The 26,265-nt window shown below is 64.0% G+C and overlaps 5 protein-coding genes across 6 annotated transcripts in view; 2 read left to right on the top strand and 3 right to left on the bottom strand.

Annotated features, from left to right (window-relative positions):
• The window catches only part of KSR2 (kinase suppressor of ras 2), a gene marked incomplete at both ends in the record, with an annotated part of 74,267 nt that extends 71,930 nt beyond the window's left edge, over nucleotides 1-2,337 (bottom strand). The window contains one exon of the mRNA XM_082293785.1: nucleotides 2,161-2,337. Within this exon, the coding sequence (XP_082149911.1) occupies nucleotides 2,161-2,337 (177 nt within the window). The remainder of the gene's footprint in view (nucleotides 1-2,160) is intronic.
• A 4,608-nt stretch (nucleotides 2,338-6,945) lies between these two features.
• On the top strand, nucleotides 6,946-9,297 carry RFC5 (replication factor C subunit 5; the record flags this gene model as incomplete). The annotated part of the gene is made up of 11 exons (XM_082293266.1): nucleotides 6,946-6,977; nucleotides 7,081-7,145; nucleotides 7,287-7,423; nucleotides 7,539-7,618; nucleotides 7,857-7,930; nucleotides 8,067-8,226; nucleotides 8,330-8,411; nucleotides 8,491-8,620; nucleotides 8,806-8,883; nucleotides 8,968-9,022; nucleotides 9,161-9,297. 11 exons carry the CDS (start codon nucleotides 6,946-6,948, stop codon nucleotides 9,255-9,257), a joined length of 990 nt encoding a protein of 329 aa, XP_082149392.1. The 3' UTR covers nucleotides 9,258-9,297.
• Nucleotides 9,298-9,855: 558 nt separating this feature from the next.
• Nucleotides 9,856-13,890, bottom strand: WSB2 (WD repeat and SOCS box containing 2). Of its 2 annotated transcripts, none has more exons than XM_082293163.1 (9): nucleotides 13,806-13,890; nucleotides 13,537-13,708; nucleotides 12,539-12,774; nucleotides 12,235-12,366; nucleotides 11,878-11,978; nucleotides 11,521-11,693; nucleotides 11,193-11,306; nucleotides 10,710-10,817; nucleotides 9,856-10,488 (listed from the first exon to the last, which is right to left on the bottom strand). In XM_082293163.1, the coding sequence occupies exons 1-9, from the start codon at nucleotides 13,819-13,821 to the stop codon at nucleotides 10,326-10,328; spliced, it is 1,215 nt and encodes a 404-aa protein (XP_082149289.1). In that variant the 5' UTR covers nucleotides 13,822-13,890; the 3' UTR covers nucleotides 9,856-10,325. The 2 variants fall into 2 exon arrangements, with proteins under 2 accessions (XP_082149289.1, XP_082149290.1); XM_082293164.1 differs by having other exon boundaries at nucleotides 12,539-12,771.
• A 1,566-nt stretch (nucleotides 13,891-15,456) lies between these two features.
• RASAL1 (RAS protein activator like 1) lies at nucleotides 15,457-23,074 on the top strand (the record flags this gene model as incomplete). Its single annotated transcript, XM_082293439.1, has 18 exons — nucleotides 15,457-15,521; nucleotides 16,755-16,811; nucleotides 16,900-17,013; nucleotides 17,098-17,159; nucleotides 17,241-17,370; nucleotides 18,171-18,252; nucleotides 18,357-18,494; nucleotides 18,684-18,772; nucleotides 18,872-18,989; nucleotides 19,061-19,214; nucleotides 19,397-19,461; nucleotides 19,548-19,660; nucleotides 19,806-19,998; nucleotides 20,105-20,242; nucleotides 21,033-21,177; nucleotides 21,319-21,494; nucleotides 22,050-22,324; nucleotides 22,753-23,074. 18 exons carry the CDS (start codon nucleotides 15,457-15,459, stop codon nucleotides 23,072-23,074), a joined length of 2,436 nt encoding a protein of 811 aa, XP_082149565.1.
• Nucleotides 23,075-24,389: 1,315 nt separating this feature from the next.
• DTX1 (deltex E3 ubiquitin ligase 1) overlaps nucleotides 24,390-26,265 on the bottom strand; it is a gene marked incomplete at both ends in the record, with an annotated part of 8,353 nt that continues 6,477 nt past the window's right edge. Inside the window, 5 exons of the mRNA XM_082293115.1 lie at nucleotides 24,390-24,614; nucleotides 25,182-25,271; nucleotides 25,353-25,514; nucleotides 25,814-25,972; nucleotides 26,114-26,175. Coding sequence (XP_082149241.1) covers nucleotides 24,390-24,614; nucleotides 25,182-25,271; nucleotides 25,353-25,514; nucleotides 25,814-25,972; nucleotides 26,114-26,175 — 698 coding nt within the window. The remainder of the gene's footprint in view (nucleotides 24,615-25,181; nucleotides 25,272-25,352; nucleotides 25,515-25,813; nucleotides 25,973-26,113; nucleotides 26,176-26,265) is intronic.

Here is a 26,265-nt window from a genome sequence, read left to right as displayed (position 1 = left end):
AACTTATATTAATCCAGCAAAACCAGGGTTCAGCCTATGAAGATTAACCAAAAAAAACCATGGATTCACCCGTTCTATTCCAGGCTCGTGCTGACACAAGGGCTGGGCACTGTCCCCAGTGCCCTCCCAGTGCCACATCCCAGCTCACCGCTCCCTTTGCCATGGCAGTGCCCAGCCCGGGGGCAGTGCCCAGCCCGGGAACAGTGCCCAGGGGAAGGGAAGAGGCACCGAGCGTGGCCTCGGAGTCTGTGTCACGTCCTTGGGACGTGGTGGTGGCAGCAGGGCCTCAGGGACACAGAGACTCGGGGACTCAGGGCCAAGCTCCGCTCCTGCTGACGCTGGTGGCAACCCAGGACAACACCAGGAGCCAGTCCAGGGCTGGCATCGGGAATCTGGCCCTGGATTCACTCCCCTCATGGGAATCACTCTGGTTTTGAAGTGAAAAACAACAGGAGAGTGTCAGCAGGGCTGTCCTTGGCTGGCACATCCCAAACTCCCGGTTTGGGGGTGTTTCAGGGATGGCAATGCCAGGGCTCCCTGTGGCTGGCACTGAGTGATCCATAGGGGCTGGAGAGGTGCTTCCCTGTGAGCGTTTGTAGGATAACATCCCTCTGATTACCCCCAAACCCTTCATCCAGCCCCTTTGGGCTGCCCCAGTGACACTGGGATGCGGGGAAGGAGCATCCCACCAGGATGGCTCCACCACACTCCCCTCCGTGTCCATGGGACAGAGACAGGGAATCCTCAACAAGGCCATCACTCCGTGTGGGATGAGCTCCTGGAGTCCTGCCCCTCCTGGCAGGTTCTCCTGGGGATTTGGAGCCTGCCTGCATCCCAAAAAGTCTCCGGCATGCCCCAAAAGCACTGTTATCCCCCTCCCAAGGTTGCTCCAGGACCAACAGCTGGGATGGGATGGGACAGGGCTTGGATCAAGGGGAGATGACAGCAGGGTGGGAGCGGGAATGAGCACAAGTTGGGATGCAGAGCAGGGAGCTGCACCCCAAACCCGGGGTCTCCCCACGACTGGCACAGCAGTGATGTGGTGATGTTCCCCTTGCTCCCACAGCACTCGGGAATTTCAGAAGCAGGACAGGGTGTTCCAGTCACGGTCCAGAGCCAACAGCTGCCACACAGAGGGGTTGCAGGACCAGCCAAAACGCCTGAGTGGGATCAGGCTCTGAAATCCCCCCACCCACAGCCCCGGCTCCGCGTCAGCCACCCCCACAGCACCAGCACGGCCCCGCCGGCGTCTCCCCAGGGTCACGGCCTCGCTTCTCCCCGCTCTGCGCCAGCTGCAGGGAACCTGCTCAGCCCTGGGAATCCCTGGCCGTTCCCTGCCCACCCCAGCCCACCGACCTCCTACTGAACCGTGGATTCACCCCAGCTGGGGCTCTGCACGCTCCAAGGGGAGCCTCATCCCCTTGGAGGCAGGAGTGGGGCCGGGGGATGCCACCCGGTGGGAGGGATGCAGGTGGATTGGAGGGGATGCAGGTGGGCCAGGGGGATGAGGTGGGGAGAAGGGATGCAGGTGGGCCAGGAGGATGCAGCTCAGGGAAAGGGATTCAGCCAGGCCCCGGGGGCTGCAGCCCCGTGGAAGGGATGCAGGTGGGCCGAGGGGATGCTGCCTGGTGGAAGGGATGCAGCCAGGCCCGTGGGATGCAGCCTGCCAGCAGGAACGCAGGTGGGCCGAGGGGATGCAGTCCAGGGAAAGGGATGCAGCCGGGCTGGGGGGATGGAGCCGGGCCAGCAGGGATGCAGGTGGGCCGAGGGGATGCAGCCCGGCTGGAGCAGGAGCCTGGAGGAAGGGATGCGGCCGGGCCGGGGGATGCAGGAAGGGGGAAGGGATGCAGGTGGGCCGGGGGATGCCGCCTGCCGGGGCGGTGAGAGCCGGGGGAGGGACGCGGCCGGGCCGGAGGATGCCGGGGGATACCGGGGGGATACCGAGGGAATACCGGGGGGCTGCGGCCGGGGCCGGGCCGCCCCCGTGGGTCCCGGCAGCAGCGTTCGGTGGTCCCGGACCCACCTCGGGGCCACCTGCAGAGCGCGCAGCCTCACTCGGGCGCACCGCAGCGCCGCGGGGGAACCCGCCGCGGCCCGGGGGGGTGGGGGGGAGAGTGATGGGGGGGTGTTGATGTTGGGGGGGGGTCGGCGGGCCCGTACCTCCAGGGTGCGGATCTCCTTCTGCGTGAGGTCGTTGGAGGCGGCGCACTTGGTGCGGAGCCCCTCCAGGTTGGAGATGCTGATGTCGATCATGTTCTGGACCAGCTCGCACTGCTGCAGCGCCTTCTGCAGACTCAGCTCCTGCTCCTCGCTCCTCGTCATGTTGTCCTCATCCATCGCTCGCCGCCCCCCCCCCCCGCCCGCCCGCCCTCCCCTCCGCCCGCCGCCGCCGCGGCCCCCCCTTCCCTCGGCTCCGCTCGCCGGCCCCCGCCGCCGCTCAGCCCCGCTCGGCCGCGGCCCGCAGCATCGCGGTGCCCACCGAGCCGTCAGCGCGGCGCCGCCGCCGCTACCCCCCCCCCGGGCGCGGCGGGGCGGGGGCGGGGGCGGCGCGCTCCGGCTCCGCGGGGCCGCGCTCGCTGCGCGCCGCTCCGCGCGGGAACCCCCGCACACCCCCGGCCCGGCACCCCCGGCCCCGGCAGCTTCCCGGCATCCGCATCGCCCCCGCACCCACACAGCAGCATCCTCATCATCACCCCCACATCCTCATCATCACACCCCCCAACCTTATCAACACCCCCATCCTCATCAACACCTCCACATCATCACCCCCCATCCTCATCAGCACACCGCCTCAACCTTATCAACAACTCCCCAAACCTTATCACCCCCAGCTCCATCACCCCTATCCTCATCATCACCCGCACATCATCATCCCCGCAGCCCCATCACCCTCATCCTCATCAACATCCCCCCAACCTTATCAACATCCCCCATCCTTATCACCCTCAGCTCCATCACCCCTATCCTCATCATCACCCCCACATCATCATCCCCGCAGCCCCATCACCCTCATCCTCACCCCCCAACCTTATCAACATCCCCCCACCCTTATCACCCTCAGCTCCATCACCCCTATCCTCATCATCACCCCCACATCATCCCCCCAGCCCCATCACCCTCATCCTCATCATCACTCCCACATCCTCATCAACACACTGCCTCAACCTTATCAACAACTCCCCAAACTTTATCACCCCCAGCTCCATCACCCCTATCCTCATCATCACCCGCACATCATCATCCCCGCAGCCCCATCACCCTCATCCTCACCCCCCAACCTTATCAACATCCCCCCATCCTTATCACCCCCAGCTCCATCACCCCCATCCCCCACACACCTCCCCATCCTCATCAACATACCCCCAACCTTATCAACACCCCCAACCCCAGCACCCCCATCCCCATCAACCCTCCCCAGCCCCACCACCCCCAGCCCCAGCACTTTCCTTCCCACCATCCCCACCCATCCCCCATCCCCACACCTCATCCTCATCAACACCCCCCCATTCCCATCCCTATCCCCATCCCCATCCCCATCCCTATCCCCATCCACCCCATGCCCCAAACCCCAATGCCTCTCTATCCTCATCACCTCCACCCCCATCTCCATCCCCACACCTCCCCATCCCCGTCTCCCCCATCCCCATCCCCCCAGCCCTTCCCACGATCATCCCAATCCCTCTGATCCCTGGGAATGGGATGGCGGGAGCAGCCAGAGGTGAAGGGGGGGATGATGCATGGGGGGGCAGGGGGGTTCTGGGGCAATGGGGGGGTTGGAAATGGGGGGATCTGGGGCAATGGGGGGGGGTCTGGGGCAATAGGGATTCCTGGTCTGGAGCAATGGGGGCCAAGCCCAGCCAACACTCAGGAATTATTCCGGAGAGACGGAGCCAGGATGATGCTCCCAGACCCTCCACCTGCTCCAGGCACAGCCGTGACCTCCCTGCCTCTGGATATGTGACTTTATTCCCAGCTGGAATCCCCATCCCAGTCCCTCTCAGCACTGGGAGAGCACAAACCAAATTCCCAATGGCTTTATCTGTGCTCACAGTGGTCGATTCCCCCCGAGTTGGGATATGGCTAAAAAAGCTGAATTTTGCCTTTTTTATTAATCAGGACTTTTAATTTCCAGGCTCATTCCCGTGCTGGGATGTCCCTTTTCCACCTTGTTCCCAAGGCTGGCTGTGAGGGGGGGCTCAGAGGGGTGGGAAATGAGGGAAGGGGAAGTGGAAGTGGAAGAAGGAAAGGAAAGGAAAGGAAAGGAAAGGAAAGGAAAGGAAAGGAAAGGAAAGGAAAGGAAAGGAAAGGAAAGGAAAGGAAAGGAAAGGAAAGGAAAGGAAAGGAAAGGAAAGGAAAGGAAAGGAAAGGAAAGGAAAGGAAAGGAAAGGAAAGGAAAGGAAAGGAAAGGAAAGGAAAGGAAAGGAAAGGAAAGGAAAGGAAAGGAAAGGAAAGGAAAGGAAAGGAAAGGAAAGGAAAGGAAAGGAAAGGAAAGGAAAGGAAAGGAAAGGAAAGGAAAGGAAAGGAAAGGAAAGGAAAGGAAAGGAAAGGAAAGGAAAGGAAAGGAAAGGAAAGGAAAGGAAAGGAAAGGAAAGGAAAGGAAAGGAAAGGAAAGGAAAGGAAAGGAAAGGAAAGGAAAGGAAAGGAAAGGAAAATATAAAATAAATTGCAAGCAGGGAGACCCCACTGGGATAAAAGCACCACAGCTGCAGGGATTTTGCGTGCTCACCAAACCTCAAGCTTCCCAAAAAACCCTACAGCAGCCTGTGGGACAGCTCCCACGCTTGGAGCTGGCCACGGTCCGAGAGGTGGATGAACATTCCAGACAGTGGGAATGGCAAAATGAGTCCATATAAAATTACCTGGTAATGTTTTAATTGACTTCTGCTGGTTTTCTCCATGAGAAAAGGGTTTGGAGCTACTCAGAGTCTCTAAACTGGGTTGATGTTCCCTCAGTGCCAAAGGGGCTCTTCCAGGCACAACATCCTGCCAGGAAGGGAGAGAGAATCCCCTGGCATGGCCACTCCACCCTGGGAAACCAACACCACAGCACCACAGCAGGGGTTTCCCACCAAATCCCCCCAAAACCACCCCATGAGGGTTCATTGCTCTGGCTGGGGGTGAGCTGCTCCACAGGAGCCTTTGGATATCAGCACTGGGATTCCTTGGGTTTTAATATGGCAAAGAACTTCTTCAGCTCCACATGGGGTGGGAGGATCCCTTGGGTTTCAGATCTTTAGGAACACCTGTTTTCATCCTCTCTGGAAGCACATCTCTGTCACCATCACCTCTGTCCCCATCATCCCTGTCCCACCATCTCCATCCAAGAAGGAAATCAGAGCCATCCCAGGGGGATGCTCTCATCAGTTTAACCCCATTAAACAACACCCCAAAGATTTTCCCTGCTCTGGAGCTCGGGATTTATTAATGATGGGGGAAACGCCTGGAAAAATCCATTTAGGAGGACAAGAGCCTGCCCCAGGCGAAGGCAGATCCAGGGGGAGAGCAGCAGCTCTGGATCCAGGACGTACAGGAAAATCCCAGCTCCCGGCTGTTCCCAGGTGCCTGGGAAGGACCTGGAGGCTCCAAAGGGAAGGGCCATCTGTCACAGCTGTCACGCGCCCAGAGGGACGGCTGGGGCTGCTGACCTCAGCTTCCAGCTCCTGCTCTCCTTTATGGGGCTGCAGGGAAAAAAAATGGGGGGAAAAGGGAAAAAAAACCAACAGGAAAGCAGCTGCCCTCCAGGAGATTTTTGGGGTTTCATAGGACCCAGCCTGGAGCTCTTGATGTTTTCACTTCCCTTGGCAGCAATGAGATTTTTGCAGGGATTTTTTTGCTTGCCCTGCACCTCTACTTCCCAATGGATGGCTTCCCATCCTCGCTCCACCTGCATTTTCCAAGCCAGTACCTCTCACTCCCGCCTGCTTTCCATTCTCCATCCATGGCATGGGATCGGAGCAGCACCGGAGCATCGCTCCAGCAGCCTGGGCCGATTCCCCTCTCTAATCCCCTTCTCTAAAGGAGGCTCCGGGGGTTTTCCAGAGGTGCTGGGAAGCAGCAGGGACAGGGATAAAGGTGTTCTGTTCTCGCAGCCACCTCCGGAGTTTGCTGCTCCTGTCACACTGGGAGGATCCCAGCAGGTCTCCTATCCTCAAGTGTCCCTGCACCCAAAGGTGCCCCTCTCATCCCAAGGGCTTTCCGAGGGCAGGGGCACTGTACTTGCCCAAAACATTGCTCACAACCTTGATCCAGCAATTCCTGCTGCCCTGATTTCCCCAGGATCACAGGCACCATGGTGAACACCAGCACCGTGCTCTTCCCACAGTCACAGAATCATGGAATGGGTTGGGTTGGAAGGGACCTTAAAGGTCACCTCGTTCCACCCCCTGCCACACACAGGGACAGCAGGATGGGGCGGGTTTCTCCCTCTCCACTCAGGTGGGATCCCAGCGGGAATATTGTGTCCAGCTCTGGGGTCTCAGCACAGGAAGGACCTGGAGCTGCTGGAGGAGTCCAGAGGAGGCCACGGAGATGCTCCAGGGCTGGAGCCCCTCTGGAGCCAGGCTGGGAGAGCTGGGGGTGCTCACCTGGAGAGGAAAAGGCTCCAGGGAGAGCTCAGAGCCCCTTCCAGGGCCTAAAGGGGCTCCAGGAGAGCTGGAGAGGGACTGGGGACAAGGCATGGAGGGACAGGACACAGGGAATGGGTTCCCAGTGCCAGAGGGCAGGGCTGGATGGGATCTTGGGAAGGAATTGTTGCCTGGGAGGGTGGGCAGGCCCTGGCACAGGGTGCCCAGAGCAGCTGTAGCTGTCCCATCCCGGGAATTGCCCCATTCCGGGTTGGAAGGGGCCGGGATTTTCCCGATCCAGCGGGACCCGCCCGGACCCCTCAGACCCGCCCCGCCCCGGCGCTCTCGCGCGCTTCGCGGCGCTCTCGCGAGACTTCCCAACATGGCGCCGGCGGGCAGTGCGAACCTGCCGTGGTACGGCCGGGAGCGGGGGGATACCGGGATACCGGGATACCGGGATAAAGCGGCGAGAGCTGCCCCGGGGCTCACCCTCCGCTCCTTTCCTTCCTCGGTGCAGGGTGGAGAAATACCGTCCGCAGGCGCTATCCGAGCTGGTGTCTCACCGGGACATCCTCAGCACCGGTAATTAACATCCCCCTCGCCCCCCGCGGTGACTCCCCCCGCCGGTCCCGAGTGTCCCCCGGCCCCGTTATCCCGTTGTTATCCCGATGTTATCCCGTTGTTATCCCGATGTTATCCCGCTGTTATCCCGTTAACCCGCAGTGCAGCGCTTCATCAGCGAGGACCGGCTCCCGCATCTGCTCCTCTATGGGCCGCCCGGCACCGGGAAGACATCCACCATCCTGGCCTGTGCCAGGCAGCTGTACCGGGAGCGGGAATTCGGCTCCATGGTGCTGGAGGTGCGCGGGGAGGGGATGGGATGGAGCGGGAAGAGATGGGGTGGGATGGGACAAGATGCGATGGGATGGGGTGGATTGGGATGCAGGGATGCGGATCCACACTGTCTCCTTCCAGCTCAACGCCTCCGATGACCGTGGCATCGACATCGTCCGAGGGCCCATCCTGAGCTTCGCCAGCACCAGGACCATCTTTAAGTACGTGGTGGGGCTGTGCTTCCCAACGCTCCCCGTCCCTTTGGCACCCTCCTGCCCTGGCACTTGGATTGGGAAGGGGATTTGGGAGGTCCCGGGGTGGGCAGTGTGCTGGAGCAGGTGGGAAGGTGCCCAGCAAGCAGGGAGGGTGAGGATGTAAGAAGGGCTTCCCAGGAGTCAGGCTGGGAACAAACATCCCAGCTCCCCCCTTCTCCAGCATCAAACCCACCCTTTTTCCTAGGAAAGGCTTCAAGCTCGTCATCCTGGATGAAGCCGACGCCATGACCCAGGATGCTCAGAACGCCCTGAGGAGAGGTGAGGGGCACTGGGAATTCCACACCGCGGGAATCCCACACTGTGGGCAGCCATCAGCCTCATCCAGCCCGGCACAGGGTGGGAATCAGGATGAGGCAGCAGCCAAGGATCCTCCTCCCCTCCCTCCTTTTTGCAGTGATCGAGAAGTTCACAGAAAACACCCGGTTTTGCCTCATCTGCAACTACCTCTCCAAGATCATTCCCGCCCTGCAATCCCGCTGCACCCGCTTCCGCTTCGGCCCCCTGACCCCGGAGCTGATGGTGCCACGGCTCCAGCACGTCATCCAGGAGGAGGGGTGAGCGGGGGATCCCTGCACACCCCTCTGTCCCCATTCCCTGCCCGGGAGGAGCAGCAGGTTGGATTCCCACGGTTCCACTTCCCTTGGCATTGTTTTCCAGGGTGGATGTGACCGAGGACGGGATGAAGGCTCTGGTGACCCTCTCGAGCGGGGACATGCGCAGGGCCCTCAATATCTTGCAGGTGGGAATGTGGCCATCAGCTCCTGGCCAGCTGAGCTGGAGGGGCCTCTTCATCCTCCCTGTTTCCTCCTCTTCCTCAGAGCACCTCCATGGCCTTTGGGAAGGTGACAGAGGAGAACGTTTACACCTGCACGGGGCATCCCCTCAAGTCTGACATCGCCAACATCCTTGACTGGATGCTGAACCAGGATTTTTCCACTGCCTACCACCGTATCCTTTGCCCTGGGGGTTATTCCCAGCTGGGATAAATCCTGTTCTTTCCCTGGGATCTCTGTGATCTGTCTGGGGTGGGTGCTGCTCGCTGGGGAGGCCCCTCAGGGTTGCTGAGGAGTTGAGGAGCAGGGATCTGGCAGGGAAGAGCCTGGAAGCAAGGCCTTGACTCGCTCTCATCCCAGAAATCATGGAGCTGAAGACGCTGAAGGGCTTGGCCCTGCAGGACATCCTCACCGAGATCCATCTCTTCGTGCACAGAGGTGGGCACAGGGTCCAGCTCCCGATGATCCTGGAGAGGCCAAACTTCCCCCTGGCCCTCACCGAGCGTTTCCTTCTCTCCACAGTCGACTTCCCACCCTCCATCCGCATCCAGCTGCTGATCAAGCTGGCAGACATCGAGTAAGTGACGCTCCCCCAGTGTGGCAACACTGGGGTGGCTCCTGGTGGCCGCTGGGCACCGCTGGCACACAGCCTACGGCTTTGGGGGGCACCCACAGTGGTGGAAAGCCCCACAGCTGCCCTTGGCCCCCTCTCCAGGTACCGCTTGGCTGCTGGCACCAGCGAGAAGATCCAGCTGAGCTCCCTCATCGCCGCCTTCCAGGTCACCAGGGACCTGGTGGTGGCCGAAGCCTGAGTCCTGCCGGGTGGATCTGCTGCTGGATTTGGGAAGGACCATCGGCCCCATGCCTGGAGCTGCTCCCTGCAGCCTCCCAGTCCCTTTACGGAAGCCTTGAGCCCACAGCCAGGGCACAAGAGTTGGGTAACGTTATTCCCAAGCTCCTTGGGGAAATACAGGTGCCTCCAAAGCCCAGCAGGTCACACTGGTCTTTGCTTTTCCCTCCTGGAGGGAGGTGGGGGGTTAGGGAAGCACCAGCTTTCTGTGTTCAGCCGTTCCCAAGGGAAAAACAACATCCTGGGGATGTTTGGAGGAGAATTCCCTCCACAGAGCCTGCCAGCACACAAGGAATGTGCTGTTGCTCCAGCCACCAGCTAAGCTGGAGAAAGGGGACAAACAAAACACTGCTGCATGCTCAGCATGTCTGGGAATTGGGCTGATCGAGTGCCACACTCCAGCACAGAGAGAAAACAACAGGAATGGGAGCAGGGCATGGAGTGAAGCCACCTTTTTCGCACAGATGGACACCTGCCACCCCTCCCTGGCAGCCAGGGCGGTGCCAGGCACTCCCAGGTCACCTGAGCAAGCCGGGAGGGAAATCATGAGGAATCAATTTTTGTTTATTGACACCCGCTCGGGCTTGTCCCGCTCCTGCCCACGCCAGGAGAGCGGCAGAGCCCGCGCTCCACCGGGATGGAGGGGCATTCCCAGGTGGGTGTTTTGAGGGGGGTTTAGCCCCATATTTGTGCAGGTGACAACAGCTCTGCTCCCACAGCAGCTGCCCCACCGTCATCCCACACCATTGCACTCGGAAGCAGAAGCACCTGACCCAACCCCAGCAGGCAGCAGGGGACAGGGGGACCTGTGTCCCACCCGTGTCCCCTGCGGGGCCACTGCAGCTCTGCCCCTCGCCCTCTGCGTGGGATTTTGCTGGGTTTTTGTATTATGACACCAAAAAAAGCCCTCCACAGCCCCAAAACCACGGGAGCAGCAGCGCTCCTGGCTCATGGCTCGGCGTTCCTGCAGCACCAGCAGCCCGGGCTGAGCCCTGGGGCTCACCTCCATGCCTCTGCTCCCCCTGCTGCCTTAAAAAGTCCGGTAAGTGAGGAATTCCTTCAGCTTCCTGGGAATGGGCAGCGCCAGCACCTGGTAGGTCGTGAGGAAGGTGCGCAGGGCTTTGCGACACAAGTGCTTGAGCGATGAGAGGACCCTCGGCGCTGTCCAGAACTGGACGTGGCCGTCCCTGGTCCTGCAATGGGATCCAAACAACCCTGAGCACAGGGCAGAAGGACACAAGGAGTTCCAATTGCCCCCCAAATATTCCCAAGCTTGCTGCAAGCATGCAGCCCAGGAAAACCATCCACAGCCCAGGAAAACCATCAGGTGCCCCCAGGGAAGCCCAGGATTTGCTGAGCTGCAGGAGGAGGGAGCAGCCCCGTGTTTCTCCGCCCTCTTCTGCTGTTTACTCACCCTGTAGCAATGAATCCTCCATGTGGGAAGTACATGCAGCACAGACCGTTGGTCATGGGGGCAAAGGCCACTGGAGACCGAAGCTCCAAGGCCCAGATCCTCAGGAGCCTGTGGAGAAAGGGAGAGGACACGACGTGGTGCCTGCTGCCAAAATGAAACCTCTGGGATCACCTGAAGACACACAAACTGGGGAAGGATTTGGTTCCCATAAGAGTGTCCCAGGCAGGACTGTCCCCTGCAGAGAGTGACGTGCTGAGGGTGGCACAGCACCCAGGAGGACAGGAACCTCAGCTCAGGGTGGCAGGGCCCTGACCTTGCTACCCCTTGTCACAGCCAAGCCATGGTGTCCCAGCGGGCCTGACCTTTCCACTTATTCCAGGAATTGCTGGGGACCTGGTGCATTTATTCCCCACTTCCTGAGCTCCTGGTTCATTTTGGTCTCCTGCTGAGCCCCTCTCTGGGTCCCCACAGGAGTTCACTCACCTGTCATCTGCCACCGTGGCCAGGTAGAGCCCCTCGGGGGAGAAGCAGACGGAGCGCAGGGAGCTGGTGTGGATTTCACTGCTGGAATCCAGCGTGGAGTGCAACGGGACATGGCTGTGGGTGGGGACAACATCCCAGCGTCAGCTCTGGGCTGCCACCAGCCCCTTCCCCAGCCGGGGCTGGCAGAGCAGCCAGAGTTAGCAAGCCAGACCCCCATGCCACCCCTGGCAGCAGGGGAGACGTGGTGGCTGTGCCCAGCGAGAAGGGAAAGCCACATCCAGCCCTAAAAGGCTCCCTGGCATCGCTGTGTCCCCTCCCAGGTCCGTACCGCAGCGTCCTGAGCTGCTCGCCGGTGTAGGGGTCCCACATGATGACACAGGCGTCGTAGGAAGCGGTGACAAGGAGCGCAGAGTCCGGGGAGAAGTCACAGGACACCACACTGCTCTGGTGGCCCTCCAGCCTCCGGATGAGGGTGTAGGATCTCATGCTCCACAGCAGTGCCTGCAAGATATGGGATCAGGCTGGGAGCATCCCAAGGTTTAAACCACACGGGCCCTGCTCCCAGCGGCCAGCTCCTGAGGAGCCAGGGCAGGATGGCCTGGCCCCTTCTCCCAGGGGGGTTTCTGGGGGCACGGAGGGCTGGATTCGGCAGGCACAGGGATGGCTCCCATCCTGCAGGACTCACCGATTTCTCGCCGGCGGCGGAGCAGAGCATGCTGCAGTCTGGGGAGATGGAGCAGCAATAGACCCACTGCACGTGGCCTGACAGCACCTGGACCTGCCGCCCTGGGGACAGCAGAAATGTGTCACCAGAGGGGAGCAGGACTTCTTGGCTTTGCTTTCCCTCCCTTTCCCCAGTGGGAATTCACACTGGGCTGGGGATTCCCTGGGTAAATCCCAAGGCAATGCCCTCCTGCACCTCCCAGGTTACACTCTGCTGGCCCCTTCTGCCTCAAATACTGTCCCCAAAGGTCCTCTCCCAACAAGGTGGGTTTCTCCCCCTTCCCTGACCCAGCACAGGGATATCCCTGCACGTTCCTACCGTCCCTGCTCAGGTCCCACACACGCAAAGTCTTGTCCCGCGAGGCCGACACGAGGATGGGGCTTCCATTGGGAGCAAAGCTCAGATCCCTGACAACATCCTGGTGTCCCAAGAGGCTGAAGAGGAGGTGCCCTGAGGAGAGGAGCCATGCTCAGTGCCATCCCTCCATTGGGATTGAGGCAGTGCCCCTCATACAGCCCTGCTTGGGACAGGGCAGGTATTGGGGAAGGAGAGAGATGGGATCTCCTTCCACAGGGGAACAAGGGACAGCCAGCCTGAAGCCAGGACAGCGAGGGCTGCTCACCTGTCTGCACCTCCCACACCTTGATCTGCCCGTCGTTGAGCCCGGTGGCCAGGACCAGGCAGGGAAGCCCCACAGTACAGGCAGGATCCGTGTCCCCATCCTCAGCTGCTGGCCAGGCGCTGAAGGCCAGGCCCCACACGATCTGCCCACACTCCAGAGTCTTCTCCTTGGCTGCCCCACGGCTCCTGGTCTCCGCTTTGCCGCCCCGGCTCTTGCGCTCCGAGGTTTTGCAGCTGCTGGAGGGAGGCAGGGATGGGTGGAACGTTCACCCCGGGATCCCCCGCCTCAGCTTTGTGCACCCATCTTCACCCCACACTGAGCAACCCCCAGGATCAGTCCAGGCTGGGAAATGGATGGATGGAGAGCAGCCTTGGGGAAAAGGACTTCAGTGCTGGTGAGTGAGGGCTGGCCATGCCTGAAACCCCCCTTTCCTGGGCTGATCCTTCAGTGTGGGCAGCAGGGGAGGGGGAATTCTGCCCCTCTGCCCCACTCAGGTGAGACCCCACCTGCAGAGCTGCCCCAGCCCTGAGGTCCCCAACATCAGAAGGACCTGGAGCTGCTGGAGTGAGACCAGAGGAGGAGATGCTCCAGGGCTGGAGGCCCTCTGCTCTGGAGCCAGGCTGGGAGAGCTGGGGATGTTCACCTGGAGAAGGCTCCGGGGAGAGCTCAGAGCCCCTTGCAGGGCCTAAAGGGGCTCCAGCAGAGCTGGAGAGGGACTGGGGACAAGGCATGGAGGGACAGGACACAGGGAATGGCTTCCCAGTGCCAGAGGGCAGGGCTGGATGGGATATTGGGAAGGAATTGTTCCCTGGGAGGGTGGTGAGGCCCTGGCACAGGGTGCCCAGAGAAGCTGCCCGTGGAAGTGTCCAAGGCCAGGTTGGACGGGGCTTGGAGCAGCCTGGGATAGTGGAAGGCGTCCCTGCCGATGGCAGGGGGTGGAACTGGCTGAGCTTTAGGGTCCCTTCTCAACCCAACCCATTCCATGACTCCGCACTCACAGTTCGGCCTCCCCCAGGGGCCATGGGATCAGCTTGACCACGCAGTGTCCCTGGGACCAGGCGAACCAGGCCCCGTCGGGGGAGAAGGCGACGCTCCAGGTCTCGCAGCTGGATTTCCAATCGTAGCGCTGGGGCCGGCCCGGCTTCAGCTCCGCCAGCAGCACCGGCTCCTCTGCGGCGGGACGGCCACGTTACCCCCAGAGCCCCCAAAACCCCCGCCACCCCTCATATGCCGAGCCCCCCTGTGTCCCCGCCCGGCTCCCGCTCACCTTCGCTCGGCTTCATGGCGGCCCCGCCGCCCGCTCGGCCCCGCCGGGCCCGCCCGGCCCAGGGCGGCGGCGGCGGCGGCGGCGGAAGCGGCGGCGCGGGGAGGGGACCCGGAGCCGCCTCCTCCGGCCCCGCCGCCAACGGCACCGCCCCGCGACCGGGGAGCGCCGGGGAAGCGCCGGGATGGGACGGGATGGGGCGGGAGGGGGACGGGGAACAGCTCCCCTGAGGGAGAGAGGGCGGGAACGGGGCCTCCCCCCGCCCGCCGGGCCCGGGGACAGTGACCCCCTCAGGGACCCCGCACCCACACGGGGACACTGCCGGCAGTGACCCCCTCAGGGACCCCGCGCCCACACGGGGACACTGCCGGCAGTGACCCCCTCAGGGACCCCGCACCCACACGGGGACACTGCCGGCAGTGACCCCCTCAGGGACCCCGCACCCACACGGGGACACTGCCGGCAGTGACCCCCGTCCCCAGGACCCACAGGGTGACATCCCCCAGCACTGACCCCTTCAGGGACCCAGCAGCCACACGGGGACACCCCCGGCAGTGACCCCTGTCCCCAGCACCCACAGGGTGACATCCCCCGGCAGTGACACCCCCAGGACCCAGCACCCACTGGATGACACCCCCCCCCCGTTCATCAGTCCCCACAGGACCAGCACCCCCACATTCAGCGCCCCCAGCAGCCCCCAACGATCTCATTGAGCCCCCCATTAGTAGCACCCCAATGACCCCGTGCCCCCACATCGTCCCTGCTAAGAATCAGCACCCCAACATCAGCCCCCCAGGAACCAGCACCCCCCCCCGAGCCCCTCCAGCACCCACTGGGTGATGCCCACCCTGGCAATGCCCCCCAAGAGTCACGGCAGGAGACATCTGGGCAGCCCCCTCCCGCACCCCAAATTCCGCACCCTCCAGCCCCCCATGTCCCCACTATGCCTCAGCAGGGCAGGGATGCCCCCCCTCGCCCCCCGGTGCCCTCCGTCCCCATGCCTCGGGCTCCCTAGTGCAGCGAGGCCGGGGTGCAGGGAGCAGTAGGATTGGGGTGCTGCACCCACAGACACCCCAAGACCTGCTGGAGTCCCCCCAGTTGGGCTCAGCGTGTCCCCTCTGAGGGCTGGGGTCACCCGGAGGGAGAGAGATCCCTTGGGGGTCCTGGGGGTCCCATGCACCTCCTTCCTCCCCCTATCCCCAAGTCCAGTGTTCACCCATTCCCCCCTTATTTTGGCACTTTGGGGTCCAGACCGAGCCCCCCACCCCTCGTGCCCCTCAGCTCTGACATGGCAGAAGCCCCCCACCACCCCAGGTGCCACCGCTCTGCCATGACCCCGTGCCTCAGTTTCCCCACCTCTAGCACAGGGGGCGGCTTTGCTCGCTGGTCACCGGCCCGCGATGGGACCCCCACGGTGGGCACAGTGCCACCTCACCCGCGCTCGCCCTGTGCCCGCCGGGGCTTTCGGGCGCAGGTGGGAGCGAAGCGGCGACAAAACCAACCTGAATAGGGAAGAGGAAGAAGCGACGGCGAGAAGCGGCGGAGGCGGAGGCCGGCGCTGGCAGCCCCGCCGGCGCTTTGGAGGGATCAGGGCACCCCCGGGCACCCATCGCAGCCCCCCAGGTGCTCACCCCCAAGTTTGAAGTTCGCCGGCATGGCCAAAACCACCTCGCTGCGCTGCCGGGTGCTGGAGGGGAAGGATCTGCCGGCCAAGGACGTGTGAGTGACTTGGGGGGCTCAGGGCCCCCCTATTTCCCCCAGACCCACCCCGGGAGATGTGGCGGGGAGGGGGTGCTGCGTGCTCTTCTCTCTCTGAGTGCTCTGCTCTCCGCACAGTTTTGGGGGTCCCTGCTTGCACCCATTGCCCCCACAGTGGGGGTCTGGGGGGTGCGGGCACTGCCAGCCCCCCCCCCCCAGAGGCGTATGAGCCCCCCAGCCCCTTTAGTATCTCTTTCGTGCCCCCCAGCAGGGTGGGCACAGAGGATGTCCCCAAGCCTGGGGGTGACACTGGGGGGCGGAGGGGGGCACAGCCCCTGCACCCCCACCCCTGCTGGGCATCTGCACCCTTTGGGGGGTGGGGTGGTGGGCGGGGGGGTGCGGGGAGACCCCCGCCTGCTCCTGCCCCGGGGACACGGCTCGGCAGAGCTGGCAGTCCCGGGCACCTCCGGATGTGCCAACTTGGCACCGCCGGCCGCTCCCAGGGCCGGGCAGCTGGGAACGGTGCCGTGTCCGTGCCTCAGTTTCCCCACCGGGGGAGGTCACGGCGCCGTGCTGGGTGTCCCACTGCGGGGGTTTGGTTATCTGCACAACGATGGGGTGCCCAGTGCCATTCCCAGCACCCCAAACCCAGCTTGGGGCTATAATGGGGCTGTGGAGAGGGTGAATGGCTCCCACTTCCCGTCCCGTGGCAGGGACAGAGACTGAGGTCACCTCCCTCATCTGTCTCGGGGTCCCAATCCTTGTGGAAGCACCGCCTGGGGATTTGGGGCGCCAGCAGCACCCCAGGGCCGGCACCCTTCGGTGCTGGTCCAGCTGCCAGAAACCAGCAGGAAGGCGCTTTGCAGGGACCGTGTGGATGATCCCTGGATCCGTCCCTCATGCCTCCATCCTGTGCTCCCTGAGGAAGGGGACAGGCCGGTGTCACCCTGGCACCGTGGGCTGTCACAGAGACTCGGGCTGGGCTGTGCTGCGGGACAGGCACCGGTACCCGCGGGTGGGTGGCGCAGGGACACGGGGCGGGGGCTTGAGGTGACCCACAGCAGGTCCCTCAGCTCAAGGAGGGCCGGGAAAAGGGGATGTCCCCATCCCAGTGTCAGCTGCAGGGCCAGGCTGAGACCGGGCAACTCATCTCACCCCTGGGCTGGTGTTTCACTGTTGGGGTTTGAGGCCGTGCCAAGATGGGTGGGACCCACGAGTGGGGGCTGACCGTGGGCATCCCCATGCCCTGCCCAGGTCCGGCTCCAGCGATCCCTACTGCGTGGTCAAGGTGGACAACGAGGTGGTGGCCAGGTACGGGGACACTGCCACACGCTGGGAGGGGACACGCAGGGATGGGGGATCTTCCCTGGGGGCGCGGCCACCTCTGCCATCCCGGCAGGACGGCCACGGTGTGGAAGAGCCTGAACCCTTTTTGGGGCGAGGAATACACCCTGCTCTTGCCCCGTGGATTCCACAGCCTCGCCGTCTATGTGCTGGATGAAGACACCATCGGGTAGGGGGATAACAGGGGCACGGATGGGCACTGGGGGGGGTGGCATGTCCCCACCAGTGTCCTGCTGTGTCTGTTCCCTCACAGGCAGGACGATGTCATCGGCAAGGTCTTGCTCAGCCACCAGCAGATCTCGGCCGAGCCACGGGGTGAGTGGGGGCCATGGCGGGGTGGGGGACAGTGGGACCCACCCTGGCACCATGGGGTGCCCATGCTGTCCCCCTTGGCAGGCATGGACGGCTGGTTCAGCCTGGCACCTGTGAACCCCGACCAGGAGGTGCAGGGTGAGATCCACCTGGAGCTGCGAGTCCCCGAGCGGGGCCACCCACGGGTGCTGCGCTGCCACCTCATCCAGGCCAGGTTGTGGGGCTGGCACAGGTTGTGGGGCTGGCAGCTCCGGGGGGCTGCGACCACCACGGGGCCCTATTTTTGGCAGGAGGGAGGAGAGGAGGGGATGGGGACAGAGGTGGCACGGGACTTGTCCTCCCCTTTCCACACTGGGAAGGGTCCTCGCTGCACCAGGCTGGGGACATCGGTGATGCCAACCCACGTGTGACGATGCCATGGGGGCTCAGTGGGAAATGTGCTGCCATCCCTGCTTGGGGACAGGGGGACAAAAGCGCTGTAGAGTGCCTGGAGTTGCTCCCCAGCCCAGTAGTCGGCTCTCAGACCAGGTTTTTGCCCTTTGGTTTCAAAATTTGGGGAAACTGAGGCACGGTCCAGGCTGCCCTTCTGGGTTTGGGGGGTGTACGTGTGTGTACACGTGTGTGTGCACGCGTGTGAGCGTGCACAGGGACACACGCACGGTGACATGCACGGTGACACACACAGTGACACACACACAGCTGACAGATGGAGCAGGCAGCAGAGGCAGCATCCCGCTGCCATGGCAACCAAAGCGGCTACCAAGGCAACAGGATGGCCATGGGGACAGGGTGGCCATGGGGACAGCCAGGAGGGACAGCAGCACCCCCCACGAGGGGCTGGAGGAGGAAGGCCTCCTCTGGAAATGGGGGCACGATCCCCCCAGCATCCCCTGGCACCCGCTGGCTGCCCCCCATGCCCAGGAGAGCTGGGACAAAGGGGGGACATGGGGCTGCCGGGACCCTGATGGTGCGGACAAACCCACCGTGCCCCCACTGACCCCCATGTCCCCACAGGGACCTGGCCCCCCGGGACCCCTCGGGCACCTCGGACCCCTTTGCCCGGGTGTTGTGCTGCGGGCACACGTTGGAGACAGCCGTGAGTCAGTGCTGGGTGTGGGACCTGGGGCTGGGGCACCCCGTGGAGGCTCAGGCACCCTCAGGTGCCTCGTCCCCTGGGCCACCAGTCCCTGTGCCCAGCAGGTGATTAAGAAAACCTGCTTCCCGCACTGGGATGAGGTGCTGGAGTTGGAGCTGCCGGAGCAGGAGCTGGGAGAGGCTGTGCTGAGCGTGGAGGTTTGGGACTGGGACATTGTGGGCAAGAACGACTTCCTGGGAAGGGTGAGAACCTCAGGGCACACTGGAATGGGGCAGGGTCCCGGGGGCACCTCTGCACCTCCGTGTGTGGGTCTGGGTGACCCCAGGTCAGGACCCACTGGGATGGGGGCAGTGCCACATGCAGACTCTGCGTGTCTTGGGCTGTCCCCCAACGGTCTGGCAACCCCACCCAGACCCTGCCTCTGTCCCCAGGTCGAGTTCCCCTTGGACACCCTCTGCCCAGGCCCCACCAGGGGCTGGTTCCAGCTCCTGCCCTTCCCCAGCACCGCCAAGGACCACGGGTGAGTGCAGGCAGTGGGGACGGGTGGTTGTGACCAGGGCAGAACAAGGTGGCCCCACGGAGGGCACAGGACCCATGTGAGCCCCCGGTGTCATTGCAGGGGACAGCTGGGTGCCCTGAGGCTGGCAGTGAGGCTGGTGGAGGACATGGTCCTGCCCCCCCACCACTACCAGCCCCTCATCCAGCTCCTCACTGAGCCCATCCTCTGCCCGGGCCAGGTGGGTGCTGGGGCTGGGAGGAACCACCCCAGTGTGGAGGCCTCGCTGTGCCCACCCTGCCCTCCCCACAGCCCCCGGAGGGCACAGCCCTGGCTGTTCTGGAGGAGGTGACCTCAGGGGAGAGCCGGCAGGATGTGGCTACCAAGCTGGTGAAGATCTTCTTGGGGCAGGGGCTGGCTGTGCCGCTCCTGGACTATCTCACCACCCACGAGCTGGCCAGGACCAGTAAGTGCCAGGGCCACCCCAAGAAACGCCAAGGCAGGGTCCCTCCAGACCCCCATAGAGAAAGAATGAGGCCACCAAGGGGGAGGCAGGAAAGGTGCCAGCTGTCCCTGGGGTTGGGCACACCAGGGACAGCTGGCACGTCACCCTGTGCCTGCCTTGCCACAGCCTCTGTGCTCTTCCAGCCGATCCCAGCACCCTCTTCCGCTCCAACTCGCTGGCCTCCAAATCCATGGAGCAGTTCATGAAGGTGAGCACAGGAAGGGACACCTCCATGATGTCCCATGTCCCTTCCATGATCTGGGGACCAGGGCAGTGCCTTCCCACCCCTTGCAGGTGGTGGGGCTGCCCTACCTGCACGAGGTCCTGAAGCCGGTGGTGAACCGCATCTTTGAGGAGAAGAAGTATGTGGAGCTGGACCCTGGCAAGATGGAGCTGAGCCGGGGCAGGTGGGCACAGGTGGATGTCTGGGAGGGGCACATGGCAGCTGGCATGTCCCCCTGTCTCCTGCAGGAAGGGTCCCTCATTGCTGCATGGGTCACTTTTGGCCAACTCAGGGCCCCCATTCATCCTGACCCGGCTGTGTCCCTGCAGGAGGATCTCCTTCAAGGGGTCCCTGTCAGAGGCGCAGGTGCGGGACAGCAGCCTGGAGCTGCTGAAGGGCTACCTGGGGGACATCGTCGATGCCATCGTGGGCTCGGTGGACAAGTGTCCCCTCCCCATGAGGGTGGCCTTCAAGCAGCTCCGCAGGCGGGTGGAGGAGCGGTTCCCCTTGGCGCAGCACGAGGTGGGGCCCACGGTGAGGCTGGGGATCCGCACAACCCCAAGACCACTGCCGTAAGCTCTGAGCTGTCCCTGTCCCCATCCCCATCCCTGTCCCTGTCTCCCTGCAGGAGGTCCGGTACCTCTCCATCAGTGGGTTTCTCTTCCTTCGCTTCTTCACCCCTGCTGTCCTCACCCCGAAGCTCTTCAGGCTCCGGGAGCAGCACGCGGAGCCCCGCGTCGGCCGCACGCTCCTGCTGCTCGCCAAGGTGTGGGACAGGATGGGGACACTGGGGAGTGGTGGGGACCTTGGGGAGGGATGAGGACAGCAGGGAGGGATGGGGACAGCCGGGAGGGATGAGGACAGCAGGGAGTGGTGGGGACAGCAGGGAGGGATGGGGACACTGGGGAGTGGTGGGGACAGCAGGGAGGGATGGGAAACCCAGGGAGGAATAGAAACCCTTGGAGGTGGTTGAGGAGCCCAGGGAGGGATGGGGACCCTTGGGGAGAGTGGGGGACCTGGAGAGGAATGGGGACACCAGGGAGGGATGGGGACCACTGGGAGAGACAAGGGGTGTGGGGAGGGATAGGGAGCCCAGAGAGGATTTGGGACTTCAGAGAGAAACCCCAGAAAGGCCAGAGACTCCGGGGAGGGGTGCAGACCCTGTGGAGAGATGGGAACCCACAAGGAATGGGGAGGCCGGAAAGGGATGGGGACCCCAGAAAGGCGAGGATGCCCTGGGGAGGGATGGGATCCAAGGCAGGAGGGCTGAGGACCCCAGAGAATGATGGTGACCCCAAGGACATCAGAGCCATTCCTGCCCCCATGCCACCCACCACAAGCTGGCTCCTTCCTGTGCCACTTGTAGCCAGCCCTGCCTGTCCCCAGGCCGTGCCACCACAAGCTGGGCACAGCACCAGGGCACCCTTCCAGCTGCTCCATTTTCCTTTTGTCACCCCCATCCCTGAGCCCTCGGGGTCCGGACGAGCACCTGGGGGGGTCCAGGGAGTCACACCAGAGGGGACACAGCAGCGTGACCCCTTCCCTGCATGGGACAGGCGCTGCAGAGCATCGGGAACCTGGGGCTGCAGCTGGGGCAGGACAAGGAGCCGTGGATGGCCCTGCTGAATGCCATCCTCCTGCCCAGTGTCACCCGTGTCCGGGCCTTCCTGGATGCCCTGGTCACCGTGGAGAGCCCCGAGGGTGAGCGGGCACAGCGGGCAGGGAGGGGACATTGCTGCTGCCGGGTCAGTGGCATCACCCTGGTGCTGCCAGGAGCATCCTCGGGCTGTGGGAGGTGGTGGCACTTGGGGTGACACCGCTGCCTCCCTGCCACGGCCACAGTGGGCGAGGTGCCGATGCCACAGGGACACTGCCAGCCCCCGGCCACCATCAAGGAGGGTCCCCTGCACACCTGCCCGGAGCGGGGGGTGGCACTGCTGCCCCACTTCGCCTTCAAGAAGAGGCACTTCAGGCTCAGCACCCAGGCCCTGGCCTGTGCCAGGGTCCCCCAGGGGCAGGTGGGTGCTGCCCGGGACCCCCAGCCATGTGCCAAGGGGTGGGGGGGAAAGATGTGGGCACAAGTTTTGGGGTGTTTTGGGGTATCCAGATGAGTTGCTCCATCCCAGTGGGGGGAGTGGGGGGATATGGACATGGGCACATCTTTTGGGGTGTTTGGGGTTCCCCAGGTGTTCCATGGATGTGGGTAATGGATATGGACACAGGCCCATATTTCGGGGTGTTTTGGGGTATCCAGGTGCACTGCTCCATCCCAGTGGTGTGAGTGAGGAATATGGACATGGGCTCACGTTTTGGGGTGTTTAGGGGTCCCCAGGTGCACCGGCCCATCCTGGTGGATGGAATGGGGGACACGGATGTGGGTGCACATATTTTGGGGTGTTTTGGGATCCCCAGGTGCTCAGCTCTGTCCCGATGGAGCAGGTGGGGGACATGGAGGTGGGCTCGTGTTTCAGGGTGTTTGGGGGGTTCATTCCCATGTGCTTGGCTCCATCTCAGTGGAGTGAGTGGGGAATATGGACGTGGGCTCATGTTTTGGGGTGTTTGGGGGTCCCCAGGTGCTCAGCTCCATCCCGGTGGAGCAGATCCGGGCTGTGGAGCAGATGGATGAGGGCACCTTCCAGCACCCACACGTCCTGCAGGTGGTGGCACAGGGTGACACCGGGCAGCTCCACACCACCTACCTCCAGTGCAAGGTGGGTCACCCCACTCCGCCCCAGCACCCCAAAAACCCCAGGAACCCCCAGGAACCTCCCAAGAACCCCAGGCCCCCTCCCCAGCACCCACGCAGGGGCACCCCCATGGGACAATGGGAATGGTCCCAAATCCAGCTGTACCCAGGCACCCGCTGTACTGGGAGCACTGGGAGTACTGAGGCCAAGGGGGTAACTGGGTATACTGGGGAAGTTGGGGTGTCCTACCCTGGCTGCACTGGGGTCACTGGGATGCCAGCTCTGGGATACTGGGATCACTGGGGTATCCAACTATCTTTGCACTGGGGTCACTGGGGTGCCAGCCCTGGCTGTGCTGGGATCAGTAATGATTTCTGGCTGTACTGGGATTACTGGAGTCCTGTGGTACTGGGGTCACTGGGGTACCCTGGCTCCTGCAGCACCACCTCCCCTTCACTTCCCACTGGGCAGCTTTGCCATCAAACTATCACTCCTGTCCCCCAGCCTCGGTGCCCACCCCTCCCTCCTCCCTCCCCCGCCCTGGCAGTGCCCAGCCTCGGGGCTGCCCCCGTCCCTGCTGTCCCCTCAGAGCGCCCCGGAGCTGTGGCAGTGGCTGTGGGCCCTGCGCCAGGCCACCAGCGCCAACCGGGACACGCTGCCCACGTGCCACCCCGGCACCTTCCGCGCCGGCCGCTGGACCTGCTGCCTGCAGCGCACCTGTGCTGGTAGGACTGGGGGTCCCCTGGGGTTGGGGTGCCGGGGATGGGGGTGTCGGTGTCCCTGAGTCCCCACTGCTGCCGTTGGCAGCGCCCGGGTGCAGCCGCACCCACGGCACAGTGCTGCTGGCAGAGTGGAGCGACCTTGGGGACCCCGCGGTGGCAGCACAGAGCCTCTACGGGCACCTGCGGTGAGCTCGGGGGACAGGGGGGAACCGGGGGTCCCTTGGGTGCTGGTGGGCACGGGAGGAGCCTGCTGAGGGTCCCTGTCCCACAGGGTGGTGGGGATTTGGGATCCTGAGGGCAAATATGGGGGTCCTGAGGGTCCTTTAGGGAGTGGTGGACAGGGTGGGAGTGTCCTGAGGGTCCCTCTCCCCAAGGACAGTGGGAGCTGGGGGTCCGGGGGGACCTTTGGGTGCTGGAGGGCAGGGTGGGAATGTCCTGAGGGTCCCTGTCCTGCAGGGCAGCGCTGGCCGGGGGTGCCGTGGGCAGCGCGGTTGCCGGGCCCCCCTGCCCGGGCCAGGCAGGTACGGGGAGCCCTGAGGGGCACTGGGGGTGCTATGGGGACCCTGCAGCCAGGGGTGGGGGCTGGCACACGCCTGCAGAGCCCCACGGGCACCCCAGAGCACCGCACTGGCTCCCTCCACGAGGGGACAGCAGATACACACGGAGAGGGCACACGGGCACACGGGCACACACGCGGTCCGAGGGGTTGGCGGGTGGTGGGGACACGGGGTGGGAATGTGATGGCACGGGAGGACCGGGTGGGGTGGGGTGGGGTGGTCTGGGGGGCGGGGAGGACACCACGGGTGGGTGTCGGGGATGGATGCGGGGCAGGGTGGGTGCCAGGGGGACTGTCAGGGGGGTGGGGGCCGCGGGTGGGTGCCACAGGTGAGTGCTGGGGGATGCCACAGGTGGGTGCCGGGCCCTGACCCCACCCTGGGGTGCAGGGGGACCCGTTGGGGACAGGCTGCAGGAGGTGTTGCGAGACCTGGACATCGCCCACGCCGCCTTCGCCCACCGCGACGAGACCTCGGAGCCACCCGCAAGTCCCCTCCCTGCCCCGAGACCCCCGGCACCTCCCAGCCTTCCCCCCTCAGCCCCCCCCGGGAGGGGCAGGGACGCCGGTGGGGCCACAGAGGGGACGCGGGGACAGCAGCCCGGCACGGGGTGTATTCTGTAACACAGAGATGTACATGGCACCGGCTGTGCGCGGCTCCGCGGGGCAGCGGCGGGTGACGCGGGTGACACGGGTGACACGGGTGACACGGGTGGCACAGACGCGCAAAGAGGCCACGGGTAGAAAAAGACCACGACGCTATCGCCACGAGAGCGGGGCGAGCCGGGACGGGACGGGGCGACAGACAGACGCACACGGGGACACGTGGTGGGTGGCACCGGGTGGCCCGGGACGGGGGAGGAGCCCGCCGGGCGGGGCTGCGGTGAAGCGGCGCAGGCGGCGGTGGCACGGGCGGGGTCACGGGGGCGAGGGGAGCCCCCGAGCCCGGCCTCAGTCCTTGAGGGTGGCCTCGGACACGCCCTGGGCCAGCAGCTCGGCCAGGACGTTGTCCAGGTAGTTGGGGTCGGGGTAGCCGTGGCCCGTCAGGTTGGAGCCGAACTCGGTCTTGTGGTGGATCTCGTTCCACACCACCGTGTCCGACTCGCCCGTGGTGTTGGAGGTGCCGATGGTGAAGATGAGCCGCCGGTCCCAGGCCACGATCAGCAGCTTCAGCACCTGCGGCCGGCACGGCCATGGTTCGCCCAGCTGGATGGACGGGCACGGCCACCCGGCACCCCCGGCACCTCCTCCCGCTGGCACAGCCCCAGCCTCAGCCCCCGGGGTGGGATTCAGCCCCGGCACGGTGCCCACAGGATGCCATCGTTCGCTGTGGCACTCGCCAGCCCCATCCCACCCAGTGCAGCTGCAGCCTCTCTGTCCTATCCTATCCCTTCCCATTCTATCCTATCCCTCCCATCCCATCCCTTCTCTTCCTCAGCCCATCCCATTCCTTCCCATCCCATCCATTCTCCTTCCATCCCACTCCATCCCTTCTCTTCCTATCTCATCCCATCCTTTCTCTTCTCATCCCATCCCACCCCAGCCCTAACCATTCCATCCCCTCCCTCCCCATTCTATCCTATCCCACCCCATCCCCTCCCTTCCCTTCCCCACTCCCTCCCATCCCATCCTTCCTCCTCCCGCCCCATCCCTTCTCATTCTATGCCTTCCTATCTCATTCCATCCCACTCTTCTTTCTCTTCCCATCCCATCCCATCCCATCCCATCCCATCGGGGTCTCACCTTCCTGCCCTTCTCGTTGTCGGGCAGGTAGCAGTGCCGTGGGAAGCCTCGTGCCGTGAATTTCTTCCCGGGATTGGGATGCTCCGGGCCCTGGGTGGATGAGGGGACAGGGGGTGACCGGGGGCGGCACAGGATGGGGGTGCCCATCCCAGCCGGGGATCCCCCCCTCACCTGGATGCCGGTGGGGATGTCGTAGACGATCCGGATGGTTTTGGAGTCGGTGTATCCCGGGAGGGAGTGGGGGATGAGGTGGAATTCCATCTTCCCGGGGGGCTGCGTGCCCGTCTTCTCCCCGTAAATGGCCTTGCAGGTGGGGCACTGCAGGCTCCCGTCCTGGGGGCACCGCGGGGGCGTCAGGGGTGGCACCCACCCGGCACCCACCTGGACCCCCTCAGCACCCACCCAACACCCAGCACCGCCTCAGCACCCACCCGGAACGCCCCAGCACTCCCCAGCACCCACCTAGCACCCATCCAACACCCACCCAACACCCAGAACCCACCCGGAACGCCCCAGCACCCACCCCTGCACCTACCCAACGCCTCTCACACCCACTCCAACACCCACCCAGCACCCTCCCGCACCCCCAAGCGCCCAGCCCGACACCCACCCAGCCCCGGGGCGCGGCTGACCTTGTTGCCGTTGTTGTACATGGCGAGCAGGCACAGCAGGTGGTACATGTGCCCGCACTTGCCCAGCTTGCCCACCAGCTCCGGCTTGATGCCCCTGGGGCTCAGCACGCCCTCGTAGCCGGAGGAGGTGACCAGCCGCTCCATGCAGATGGTGCAATCCTGCCGGGAACGGGATCAGCATCCAGGGGGGATGAGGGGTCACCCCCGGCTCTCTGCCCGTCCCCTGCCTGAGCCTCCCGGAGCCCCCCAAGCCCCCCAGAGCCAACCGCCCCCCCCCCCCACACACACACACACGCTCACCTCATCCGGGGGGTTCTTCACCTTCTGGATGTAGCGGCGCACCACGTCCTCGGGGGTCTTACCTGAGGGGAGTGAGTGACATCAGAGCCTGCCCGCGGTGCCACAACCGCCCTGCCACCAGGACGGGGACAGCCCTGCCGCCTTCCGCCGCC

The sequence above is a fragment of the Coloeus monedula genome (assembly GCF_965178545.1).
Source record: "Coloeus monedula genome assembly, chromosome: 18".
Lineage (NCBI taxonomy): Eukaryota > Metazoa > Chordata > Aves > Passeriformes > Corvidae > Coloeus > Coloeus monedula.
Note: the sequence above shows the minus strand (reverse complement) of the source record. Positions and strands in the feature narration are given on the sequence as shown.

What these genes read in the sequence shown, in the direction of transcription:
- WSB2 (XM_082293163.1), bottom strand. An exon ending in GGTGTGGGAGGTGCAGACAG is followed by an intron (nt 12,367 to 12,538) that starts GTGAGCAGCCCT and finishes TCCTCTCCTCAG; the next exon opens with GGCACCTCCTCTTCAGCCTC. An exon ending in GGAGGATTCATTGCTACAGG is followed by an intron (nt 10,489 to 10,709) that starts GTGAGTAAACAG and finishes ATCCCATTGCAG; the next exon opens with GACCAGGGACGGCCACGTCC.